The 13,711-nt window shown below is 38.7% G+C and overlaps 1 protein-coding gene across 1 annotated transcript in view; it reads left to right on the plus strand.

Moving 5' to 3' along the window:
* Nucleotides 1-8,746, plus strand: part of LOC139759408 (glutamate receptor ionotropic, delta-1-like) — a 471,351-nt gene extending 462,605 nt beyond the window's left edge. Inside the window, exon 10 of the mRNA XM_071681492.1 lies at nt 7,810-8,746. Coding sequence (XP_071537593.1) covers nt 7,810-7,953 — 144 coding nt within the window. The 3' untranslated portion in view covers nt 7,954-8,746. The remainder of the gene's footprint in view (nt 1-7,809) is intronic.
* Nucleotides 8,747-13,711: the final 4,965 nt, after the last annotated feature.

Consider the following 13,711-nt stretch of genomic DNA (forward strand, 5'->3'; position numbering starts at 1 on the left):
CAACAATGTTGTATGGTTGCCAGGCGTGGACTATGGATAGAGTTGTGCGAAGGAGGGTGGATGTGCTGGATGTGTATGAACTTATCAAAACACATAAACAAAATTTTCCAGCAAGACCTGTAGTGAGTTCCCTAGGCTCCATCACATATAAATTGTCAAAATGATTAGTTTCCCTATTAAGCCCTTTAGTGGGTAAGGTATCAAATTCTAATATCATGAACAATGTAGATGTAGTCAACAAGCTAAACAATATCAATACTAATTTAGATTTCAAACTAGTTAGCTTTGATGTTTCCTCACTTTTCACTAAAGCTCCAGTTGATGACCTTTTAGAATATTCATTTGATGTCTTGGATGATATTCATTTACCTGTTTCAAAGTCTAATTTCACTGAACTGATAAAATTGTTTTTAAAAGAATGTGTACTTCAATTTAATGGAGACTATTATGCTAAAAAATTTGGTATGGCAATGGGTAACCCTCTTTCACCTGTACTAAGTAATCTTTATATGGAATTTTTTGAAACAAAATTACTAAAGGATTTCTTACCTTCTAATGCAATATGGTTTAGGTTCGTAGATGGTGTTCTTTGTGTTTGGCCAACAAATGAAAATTTGCAAATATTTCTCCCCTTACTTAACAATTTAGTACCTTCCATCAAATTTACTGTAGAAATTAAATAATGGTATGTTACCATTTTTAGATTGCATGATCCATAGACAAGGAAACAAGTTTAAGTTTAGCATATACAGAAAACCCACCAATGTATGCTCATATATGCATTATTACTCATCTCAACATGACAGAGTTAAATTATCATCATTTCAATCTATGTTCCTTAGGGCATTACGTATTTGCAGTCCAGAGTTTACTGATGATGAGTTTGAGAAGATATATTGTATTGGATCTCAGTTACAGTACCCTAGATCTTTCATTGATAAATCCCTGAAGTTAGCAAAGAAATTATTTTATAGAGCTAAGCCTAAACCTTCCACTGACACCAAGAATCTTTTAGTTCTCCCTTTTGATAATAATTTCACTTTGCTTCCCATGTTGCTTAAATCTTTTGATGTAAATGTTGCCTTTAGCAACAATAATACTATAAAGAATATCTTAATCAGGAATTCACCAGAAAATTCTCTTGGTTGCATCTATAAAGTTCCTTGTGGAAACTGTGATAAATCTTATGTTGGTCAGACTTTCTGTTAGACTTAAGCAACATAAATATAGTATAAGAACGGGGCAAGAATCAAATGCCTTGTTTAATCATGTTAAAAACTATGATCATTGTATTGACTGGAGTAACGCCATCTCAGTTGTTAACTCTAACTCTAACTCTATTACCAAGAGAAATATCATTTAATCTTGTATTATTAAATACACAAAGAATTATTATCTTAATATTAGTGATGGTCTATACAAATTAGATAACTTTATTGTTTATAAGATTTGTAAAATGATAAGGTTATGAACGCTCGTTGTATGTTTTGGACAATCACATGTTTACCAAATGGCCTCCTAGCTTCGTCTCTTCGATGCATATCAACTGACTGTTATATTTCTCTCTGGTGTCTCCTCTGATGATGTGATTATTACACGAAAGTGCACTTGGGAACTTTTCGTCTTTCATTTTCCCCGTGGACTCATAGGAATATCTTGATCACGCGCAAAATTGTGATCCTTTCCAACATATATATATATATATATATATATATATATATATATATATATATATATATATATATATATATATATATATATATTATCCCTGGGGATAGGGGATTAAGAATACTTCCCACGTATTCCCTGCGTGTCGTAGAAGGCGACTAAAAGGGGAGGAAGCAGGGGGCTGGAAATCCTCCCCTCTCGTTTTTTTTAGCTTTCCAAAAGAAGGAACAGAGGGGGCCAGATGAGGATATTCCAAAAAAGGCCCAGTCCTCTGTTCTTAACGCTACCTCGCTAATGTGGGAAATGGCGGATAGTTTAAAAGAAAAAAAAAAAAAAAATATATATATATATATATATATATATATATATATATATATATATATATATATATATTCTTTCTTTCTTTTAAGCTATTCGCCATTTCCCGCGCTAGCGAGGTAGCGTTAGGAACAGAGGACTGGGCCTTTTTTGGAATATCCTCACCTGGCCCCCTCTGTTCCTTCTTTTGGAAAAAAAAAAAAGAGAAAAAAAAAATATATATATATATATACATATATATATATATATATATATATATATATATATATATATATATATATATATATATATATATATATATATATATATATATATATATATATATATATATATATATATATATATATATAATATACATACATATATATATATATATATATATATATATATATATATATATATATATATATATATATATATATATATATATATATATATATATATATATATATATATATATATATATATATATATATATATATATATATATATTATATCCCTGGGGATAGGGGAGAAAGAACACTTCCCACGCATTCCTCACGCGTTGTAGAAGGCGACCAAAGGAGACGGGAGCGGGGGCCAGAAACCCTCCCCTCCTTGTATTTTAACTTTCTAAAAGGGGAAACAGAAGAAGGAGTCACGCGAGGAGTGCTCATCCTCCTCGAAGGCTCAGATTGGGGTGTCTAAATGTGTGTGGATGTAACCAAGATGAGAAAAAAGGAGAGATAGGTAGTATGTTTGAGGAAAGGAACCTGGATGTTTTGGCTCTGAGTGAAACGAAGCTCAAGGGTAAAGGGGAAAAGTGGTTTGGGAATGTCTTCGGAGTAAAATCAGGGTTTAGTGAGAGGACAAGAGCAAGGGAAGGAGTAGAACTACTCCTGAATCAGGAGTTGTGGGAGTATGTGATAGAGTGTAAGAAAGTAAATTCTAGATTGATATGGGTAAAACTTAAAGTTGATGGAGAGAGATGGGTGATTATGGGTGCATATGCACCTGGGCATGAGAAGAAAGATCATGACAGGCAAGTGTTTTGGGAGCAGCTGAATGAGTGTGTTAGTGGTTTCGATGCACAAGACCGGGTTATAGTGGTGGGTCATTTGAATGCAAAGGTGAGTAATGTGGCAGTTGAGGGAATAATTGGTATACATGGAGTGTTCAGTGTTGTAAATGGAAATGGCGAAGAGCTTGTAGATTTATTTGCTGAAAAAGGACTGGTGATTGGGAATACCTGGTTTAAAAAGCGAGATATACATAAGTATACGTATGTGAGTAGGAGAGATGGCCAGAGAGCGTTATTGGATTACGTGTTAATTGATAGACGCACGAAACAGAGACTTTTGGATGTTAATGTGCTGAGAGGTGGAACTGGAGGGATGTCTGATCATTATCTTGTGGAGGCGAAGGTGAAGATTTGTGGGGGTTTTCAGAAAAGAAGAGAGAATGTTGGGTGAAGAGAGTGGTGAGAGTAAGTGAGCTTGGGAAAGACCCTTGTGTGAGGAAGTACCAGGAGAGACTGAGTACAGAATGGAAAAAGGTGAGAACAAAGGAGGTAAGGGGAGTGGGGGAGGAATGGGATGTATTTAGGGAAGCAGTGATGGCTTGCGCAATAGATGCTTGTGGCTTGAGAAGCGTGGGAGGTGGGTTGATTAGAAAAGGTAGTGAGTGGTGGGATGAAGAAGTAAGATTATAAGTGAAAGAGAAGAGAGAGGCATTTGGACGATTTTTGCAGGGAAAAAATGCAAATGAGTGGGAGAGGTATAAAAGAAAGAGGCAGGAGGACAAGAGAAAGGTGCAAGAGGTGAAAAAGAGGGCAAATGAGAGTTGGGGTGAGAGAGTATCATTAAATTTTAGGGAGAATAAAAAGATGTTTCAGAAGGAGGTAAGTAAAGTGCGTAAGACAAGGGAGCAAATGGGAACTTCAGTGAAGGGGGCTAATGGGGAGGTGATAACAAGTAGTGGTGATGTGAGAAGGAGATGGAGTGAGTATCTTGAAGGTTTGTTGAATGTGTTTGATGATAGAGTGGCAGATATAGGGTGTTTTGGTCGAGGTGGTGTGCAAAGTGAGAGTGTTAGGGAAAATGATTTGGTAAACAGAGAAGAGGTAGTAAAAAGCTTTACGGAAGATGAAAGCCGGCAAGGCAGCAGGTTTGGATGATATTGCAGTGGAATTTATTAAAAAAGGGAGTGACTGTATTGTTGACTGATTGGTAAGGTTATTTAATGTATGTATGATTCATGGTGAGGTGCCTGAGGATTGGCGGAATTCTTGCATAGTGCCATTGTACAAAGGCAAAGGGGATAAGAGTGAGTGCTCAAATTACAGAGGTATTAGTTTGTTGAGTATTCCTGGTAAATAATATGGGAGGGTATTGATTGAGAGGGTGAAGGCGTGTACAGAGCTTCAGATTGGGGAAGAGCAGTGTGGTTTCAGAAGTGGTAGAGATTGTGTGGATCAGGTGTTTGCTTTGAAGAATGTATGTGAGAAATACTTAGAAAAACAAATAGATTTGTATGTAGCATTTATGGATCTGGAGAAGGCATATGATAGAGTTGATAGAGATGCTCTGTGGAAGGTTTTAAGAATATATGGTGTGGGAGGCAAGTTGTTAGAAGCAGTGAAAAGTTTTTATCGAGGATGTAAGGCATGTGTACGTGTAGGAAGAGAGGAAAGTGATTGGTTCTCAGTGAATGTAGGTTTGCGGCAGGGGTGTGTGATGTCTCCATGGTTGTTTAACTTGTTTATGGATGGGGTTATTAGGGAGGTGAATGCAAGAGTTTTGGAAAGAGGGGCAAGCATGCAGTCTGTTGTGGATGAGAGAGCTTGGGAAGTGAGTCAGTTGTTGTTCGCTGATGATACAGCACTGGTGGCTGATTCATGTAAGAAACTCCAGAAGCTGGTGACTGAGTTTGGTAAAGTGTGTGAAAGAAGAAAGTTAAGAGCAAATGTGAATAAGAGTAAGGCTATTAGGTACAGTAGGGTTGAGGGTCAAGTCAATTGGGAGGTAAGTTTGAATGGAGAAAAACTGGAGGAAGTAAAGTGTTTTAGATATCTGGGAGTGGATCTGGCAGAGGATGGAACCATGGAAGCGAAAGTGAATCATAGTGCGGGGGAGGGGACGAAAATTCTGGGAGCCTTGAAGAATGTGTGGAAGTCGAGAACATTATCTCCGAAAGGAAAAATGGGTATGTTTGAAGGAATAGTGGTTCCAACAATGTTGTATGGTTGCGAGGCGTGGGCTATGGATAGAGTTGTGCGCAGGAGGGTGGATGTGCTGGAAATGAGATGTTTGAGGACAATATGTGGTGTGAGGTGGTTTGATCGAGTATGTAATGTAAGGGTAAGAGAGATGAGTGGAAATAAAACGAGTGTGGTTGAGAGAGCAGAAGAGGGTGTTTTGAAATGGTTTGGCCACACGGAGAGAATGAGTGAGGAAAAATTGACCAAGAGGATATATGTGTCAGAGGTGGAGGGAACGAGGGAGATTTGGGAGACCAAATTGGAGGTGGAAAGATGGAGTGAAAAAGATTTTGAGTTATCGGGGCCTGAACATGCAGGAGGGTGAAAGGCGTAAAAGGAATAGAGTGAATTGGAACGATGTGGTATACCGGGGTCGACGTGCTGTCAGTGGATTGAATTAGGGCATGTGAAGCGTCTGGGGTAAACCATGGAAAGTTGTGTGGGGCCTGGATGTGGAAAGGGAGCGGTGGTTTCGGTGCATTATTATATGACAGCTAGAGATTGAATGTGAACGAATGGGGCCTTTGGTGTCTTTTCCTTGCGCTACCTCGCATGAGGGGGAAGGGGTTTGTTATTCCATGTGTGGCGAGGTGGCGATTGGAACAAATAAAGGCTGACAGTATGAATTATGTACATGTGTATGTATGTATATGTCTGTGTGTGTATATATATGTGTACATTGAGATGTATAGGTATGTATATTTGCGTGTGTGGACGTGCATGTATATACATGTATATGTGGGCTGGTTGGGCCATTCTTCGTCCTGTTTCCTTGCGCTACCTCGCTAACGCGGGAGACAGCGACAAAGCAAAATAAAAAAATAAAAAAAATATATATATATTTGTTTATCTATTTATATAGATACATATTACTATGATTAGAATATCTCCATTCAAACGTGCTTTATCAAATATTATAGGACAATAGATAGTCTTGAATTTGTTTTCCGATATCTCTTTTTCTTTAATTCTCAATTTTTTCTTATTTTCGTTGCTTTGAGAAAGCTGGACAAGCAAATTCTCAAATGTTTTCTATATTTTAGAAAATTACGGAGCGATTATCATGTTAATAGCAATGAACTGAACAAAATCTTTGAAATACTGAATATGATATGTAGAGAGAGGAAAACTAAAATCGTGAAAATAGTTGCAAAATTCATGACCGCGAGAAGAGGTTGAGGCCTGTATATCATGTGTCTTCACGTATTAGGTTACCCACATGGGACCCTCCCTGAGGTGCCTTTCCATGGATGGATCGGCTAAGTGAACTCCAGCCTCTCATTTGACTCATTTGGTTGTTGTTGAGTAATGGAAGATAATCTTGGATAAAAACTGAATCTGTGATTTACAATTTGTTGTGACTGCTGCAATGCTTGGGAATGTTCACGTTGTTGTCCATCAACTGCTGTTCTGTAAGAGCAGTACTGTGATCCATGTGCCGTTTAGGATCACCTTCCTGGATGTGCATTGTGAGTCTACGACTCAGAAAGATAATGGTCATTATACTATAGGTATGCGACCAAAGCTCACTGCCATCTTTAGGACAATATCATTCGTAAACTATATTGGTGGTCTTCAAAGGATTTTTGTCTTGAGTCATATCATTAATCATTGTGTAATTACTCACTATTGCTCTGTATAAGAAGGCTAAGTTTATCCTGGTAATGTCTTGTATTACACGTTCATTAACAGTATATGCTTGTGTAATTTGGTTTCTGTGAATTTCATTAAATGTGTTGTTCAAATGGGCACGTAGTTGTGGAACGTGGAGACTAGATATGAATCTGTGAAGGTCAAGGTCAAAAGTGTAGACACTTGATACAAATTTGAGAAGTCAGTGGTCAAAATTGTCATTTGCGTATCTAATTATTTACTAGTTGTTTACTTCTTAATCTTTCACCGTTGAGAAGGGGGAGTGATGACCTATTTTTGTATGTATGACGTATATATGATTACAGTCATTTTGTATCACTGAGGCCGCTCACTAACAGTTAATGATAATAAGGAACGGTTTATTGAATTAAGGTTTCCATTCTGCTGTGAATACATTGTTAAGATATTTCAGAACTGGGAGGTCATTATAGTAGTAATTAGATAACTAATCATAGAGATGCATAAGAAGGGTTGGATACTTCCACCTTGTAGAAAAGCAAATTCTTTGGTTCTTACGTGTGATGATTAGTTATACATTAAGTGAATAAGTTACAGTTATATTTACACATACATAACTCAGACAAAATGTAAGCATCTCTGTGTGAGTCAATCCTTCTGATTCTAGTGGAAAACTGAGATTAGGATCTCATAACCCCAAGGATAACTCCAGCATAGCCCCATCATAACCAAATCATAACTCCATCACAACCTCATCAAAACCCCATCATAATCCTAGAACAACCCATTCATAACCCCAAGATAACTCCATCACAAAACCAGCATAACTCCATCATAACACCAACATAACCCCTGCATAACACCAACATAACCCCAGCATAACACCAACATAAACCCAGCATAACACCAACATAACTCCAGCATAACGCCATCATGGGTACATAATTGTATAAATGTCCCTGTATCTTTCTCAGGATGAGAGCCAGGAGGTCGCCCTCGGGCTGCACCATCTGCAGGGGGCGTACTACCTGCTGCTACTTGGTCTTGGCATCGCCTTCCTTACCCTGCTGGGGGAGAACCTAGCCCACTTCCGCTCCAGCCCACAGGAGCGACCATGAACACAACTGAGGCTAGGAATGGAGACTACAAAACTTAACAAACTAACGCTGAATTTCGTAGCTGTGTCGAAAATTATATAATGAGTAGTTACAATCCCTCCCTCATTCATAAACAAATTCAATTTGGATATTGCACATAGTAGATACTGCTTCTCTTGTCAGGACGTCAAATGCAATCTTTTTGATACTCCCTGAACCTATCCACTACAACTTTATTACGCCATGATAAAGAAACGTATAACGTACTTTTACGTCACTCAGTGATGACAGAACATCGCCATATGTGCAAAATAATGGCTAATATTCATCTGTCTCTACTGACACAATGTACATCAATACTCACATGAAAAAGACGGCTCATATGAAGAAAACTTTATATTTACCCATATTCAGAAAAGAATGTAAAGATGAACATGCAGTTCAAGATATGATGAAGACTTTATATTTACCCATATTCAGAAAAGAATGTAAAAATAAACATGCAGTTCAAGGTAGAAGTTACTTTCTTTTCTCTTTTTCTTCTCTTTTCTTCATTAGTGACCAACATGGCTAAAGGTTAGCGTATTTCACGGGGAATATCAAATGAAAGGTTCAGAATAAGAGAAAAAAACCGAAGGAATACAAAGGAATTCAAGCAGAAACGAACTACTGGGTCCTTTCGAGGCTGTTTGTAGTAGTGTAAGATCAGAAACTCACAGAAAAGTGTGGTGAAAATTAGAAGGCATACAGAGAATTCAAAGACAATAACCTGCAAATTGTCAATTGACTATAGAGACACAAATAACGCAAGTCGTTGACGTGAAGCAACATAATTATCAAGTTTATTCTTAAACGTATCTATAGTGCTGCGTTCAACCACTCTACTTGGCAAATCGTTTCACATGTAAACAATCCGGTTGAAGAAAAAGTTCTTCGCCTCATTCGAGGTACGTACATTATTTGCCCACGAGTTTGTATCCATTGCTATGAACATAATCAGACGAATCAAGTCTTAAGTAACTTGATTATCAAATCCTTCAATAACTATGAATATTGTATTTTATCACCTCTTAGTCTTATTTTCTAAGGTAAATAGATTTAGGTCGTATAATCTCACTTAGTAGGATCTGTTTCTCAGTCGGGGAATCATCTTTGGTAGCCCGACGTTATATTCTCTCCATTTTGTCTGTCTTTTTAATGGTGCAGTGACCAAAACTGAAAACAATATTCAAGATGTGGATGAAGCAATAAATTGTGGAGTAAGAATAATTTCTCTGACCCTAAATTCGAATGCTCTGCTTATGAAACCAAGAACTTAGTTCTTTTCACTGCTTCTGTTTACTGCTATCTTGGTTTTAGGCCACCTTTTACAGTTCAACAGAATTCATACTGAAGCTTGCTTTTTCGTTTTTACTACCATATGTATAAAACTGCACTTCCAGGTATTGAAATTCATTTGCCAATTACATGCCCTGTTCATCAGTCTTTCTATTTCAGTTTAAAGCTGTAAACTTTCAAGTTCATTGGCAGATTCATTTGCTGCTTTGTGCTATCTATGAACTTTGGTGTCTTGCAATGCAGCTCATTATCAATGTCATTTATATATATGAGAAAAAAGACTGGTACAAAGATTGATCCTCATGGCACTCTAACTACTGTGAGGCTTGATCATTAATCACTACTCTTTGTTAACGACCAATTTCCTATTCACTGAGGCACAACCCCATCATGTGACTTAATTTTTGCTTGTAATCTTCGAGGTAGAACCTTATCGAAATCTTTTTCAAATTCTAAATAGAAAACATCAACTATTTTACTTTAGTCTTACATGTTGATTATATCATATAAGGAACCAATAAGATTTGTCAGACATGAGCGATTTTGTAGAAGAACCAGGCTGAGAATCGTTTAGTAAATGGTTTACAATTCTGTATCGAATGATGGTTTCTACAAGTTTTCCAACTAAAGACGTTAGCCTAATAACATGATGATTCTAAAATATCGGTGTTACATTGGCGGACTTCCATTTACCTGGAAGGTTTCCTGTAGCAAGCAACTAATTGAAAAGGGCAGTAAGTTTTCGCCTCTTTCATTGTTCTCGGATACAACTTGTCAGGGCTATAATGTGACTGGGTTATTAAGGATGATTGTTTTCTTACCAGTGTTTAAGAAGAGCATTATTTTGGTTACTTCTGCACCCTGAATGACTGTGCCAATAGTGGTTCCCAGTTTCACCCGTCTGACTAATATATACATCCTTCCCTGCCTTGCCTCCTTACCTTTGAAGGCGTAAACACTCTCAACTTTCTGATAATTTGGTCTACTTTAAATTAAGGTCTTTTTGATAGTGTCACTATATTTGATGACAACGTTAAAAGCACTGCTTTTACTACCTATCTTACATTAGCTCAGTTAGGAGAATAGAGAAACTCCAAACAGATAAATGTATCATCTTCTTCCACATTATCATCACAAGAGATATAAAATTTCATCCTGGCTTTCCAGTAAGTTTCGTTTACAAACCACTTGGATTGCATATCTTATTTATTTATATTTATTTTGCTTTGTCGCTGTCTCTCGCGTTAGCGAGGTAGCGCAAGGAAACAGACGAGAGAATGGCCCAACCCGCCCACATACACATGTATGTACATACACGTCCACACACGCAAATATACATACCTATACGTCTCAATGTACAAACATATATATACACGCACGGACATATACATATATACACATGTACATAATTCATACTGTCTGCCTTTATTTGTTCCCATCGCCACCCCGCCACACATGGAATAACAACCCCCTCCCCCCTCATGTGTGCGAGGTAGCGCTAGGAAGACCACAGCTCCCTTTCTACATCCAGGCCCCACACACTTTCCATGGTTTACCCCAGACGCTTCACATGCCCTGGTTCAATCCATTGACAGCACGTCGACCCCGGTATACCACATCGTTCCATTTCACTCTATTCCTTCCACGCCTTTCACCCTCCTGCATGTCCAGGCCCCGATCACTCAAAATCTTTTTCACTCCATCTTTCCACCTCCAATTTGGTCTCCCACTTCTCCTCGTTCCCTCCACCTCTGACACATATATCCTCTTGGTCAATCTTTCCCCACTCATTCTCTCCATGTGACCAAACCATTTCAAAACACCCTCTTCTGCTCTCTCAACCACACTCTTTTTATTTCCACACATCTCTCTTACCCTTACATTACTTACTCGATCAAACCACCTCACACCACATATTCCTCAAACATCTCATTTCCAGCACATCCACCCTCCTGCGCACAACTCTATAGCCCACGCCTCGCAACCATACAACATCGTTGGAACCACTATTCCTTTAAACATACCCATTTTTGCTTTCTGAGATAATATACTCGACTTCCACACATTCTTCAAGGCTCCCAGAATTTTCGTCCCCTCCCCCACCCTATGATTCACTTCCGCTTCCATGGTTCCATCCGCTGCCAGATCCACTCCCAGATATCTAAAACACTTTACCTCCTCCAGTTTTTCTCCATTCAAACTTACCTCCCAATTGCCTTGACCCTCAACCTTACTGTACCTAATAACCTTGCTCTTATTCACATTTACTCTTAACTTTCTTCTATCACACACTTTATCAAACTCAGTCACCAGCTTCTGCAGTTTCTTACATGAATCAGCCACCAGCGCTGTATCATCAGCGAACAACAACTGACTCACTTCCCAAGCTCTCTCATCCACAACAGACTGCATACTTGCCCCTCTTTCCAAAACTCTTGCATTCACCTCCCTAACAGCCCCATGCATAAACAAATTAAACAACCATGGAGACATCACACACCCCTGCCGCAAACCATTCACTTTCCTCTCTTCCTACACGTACACATACCTTACATCCTCGATAAAAACTTTTCACTGCTTCTAACAACTTGCCTCCCACACCATATATTCTTAAAACCTTCCACAGAGCATCTCTATCAACTCTATCATATGCCTTCTCCAGATCCATAAATGCTACATACAAATCCATTTGTTTTTCTAAGTATTTCTCACATACATTCTTCAAAGCAAACACCTGATCCACACATCCTCTACCACTTCTGAAACCACACTGCTCTTCCCCAATCTGATGCTCTGTACACGCCTTCACCCTCTCAATCAATACCCTCCCATATAATTTACCAGGAATACTCAACAAACTTATACCTCTGTAATTTGAGCACTCACTCTTATCCACTCTGCCTTTGTACAATGGCACTATGCAAGCATTCCGTCAATCCTCAGGCACCTCACCATGAATCATACATACATTAAATAACCTTACCAACCAGTCAACAATACAGTCACCCCCTTTTTTAATAGACTCCACTGCAATACCATCCAAACCTGGCGCCTTGCCGGCTTTCATCTTCCGTAAAGCTTTTACCACCTCTTCTCTATTTACCAAATCATTTTCCCTAACACTCTCACTTTGCACACCACCTCGACCAAAACACCCTATATCTGCCACTCTATCATCAAACACATTCAGCAAACCTTCAAAATACTCACTCCATCTCCTTCTCACATCACCGCTACTTGTTATCACCTCCCAATTAGCCATCTTCACTGAAGTTCCCATTTGCTCCCTTGTCTTACGCACTTTATTTACCTCCTTCCAAAACATCTTTTTATTCTCCCTGAAGTTTTATGATACTCTCTCACCACAACTCTCATTTGCCCTCTTTTTCACCTATTGCACCTTTCTCTTGACCTCCTGCCTCTTTCTTTTATACCTCTCCCACTCATTTGCACCCTTTCCCTGCAAAAATCGTTCAAATGCCTCTCTTTTCTCTTTCACTAATAATCTTACTTCCTCATCCCACCACTCACTATCTTTTCTAATCAACCCACCTCCCACGCTTCTCATGCCACAAGCATCTTTTGCGCAATCCATCACTGATTCCCTAAATACATCCCATTCCTTCCCCACTCCCCTTACTTCCATTGTTCTCACCTTTTTCCATTCTGTACTCAGTCTCTCGTGGTACTTCCTCACACAAGTCTCCTTCCAAAGCTCACTTACTCTCACCACTCTCTTCACCCAACATTCTCTCTTCTTTTCTGAAAACCCCCACAAATCTTCACCTTCGCCTCCACAAGATAATCATCAGACATCCCTCCAGTTGCACCTCTCAGCACATTAACATCCAAAAGTCTCTGTTTCGTGCTTCTATCAATTAACACGTAATCCAATAACGCTCTCTGGCCATCTCTCCTACTTACATACGTATACTTATGTATATCTCTCTTTTTAAGCCAGGTATTCCCAATCACCAGTCCTTTTTCAGCGCATAAATCTACAAGCTCTTCGCCATTTCCATTTACAACACTGAACACTCCATGTATACCAATTATTCCCTCAATTGCCACATTACTCACCTTTGCATTCAAATCACCCATCACTATAACCCGGTCTTGTGCATCAAAACCACTAACACACTCATTCAGCTGCTCCCAAAACACTTGCCTCTTATGATCTTTCTTCTCATGCCCAGGTGCATATGCACCAATAATCACCCACCTCTCTCCATCCACTTTCAGTTTTACCCATATCAATCTAGAATTTACTTTCTTACACTCTATCACACACTCCCACAACTCCTGATTCAGGAGTAGTTCTACTCCTTCCCTTGCTCTTGTCCTCTGTATCTGTCTATACATATATCGTATATAGTCATGCTCATCTTCTACACTTGTGGGATCACATATCCGTAATGCTCTTAAAAACATAGACAAAACT

Source organism: Panulirus ornatus, chromosome 33 (genome assembly GCF_036320965.1).
Source record: "Panulirus ornatus isolate Po-2019 chromosome 33, ASM3632096v1, whole genome shotgun sequence".
NCBI lineage: Eukaryota > Metazoa > Arthropoda > Malacostraca > Decapoda > Palinuridae > Panulirus > Panulirus ornatus.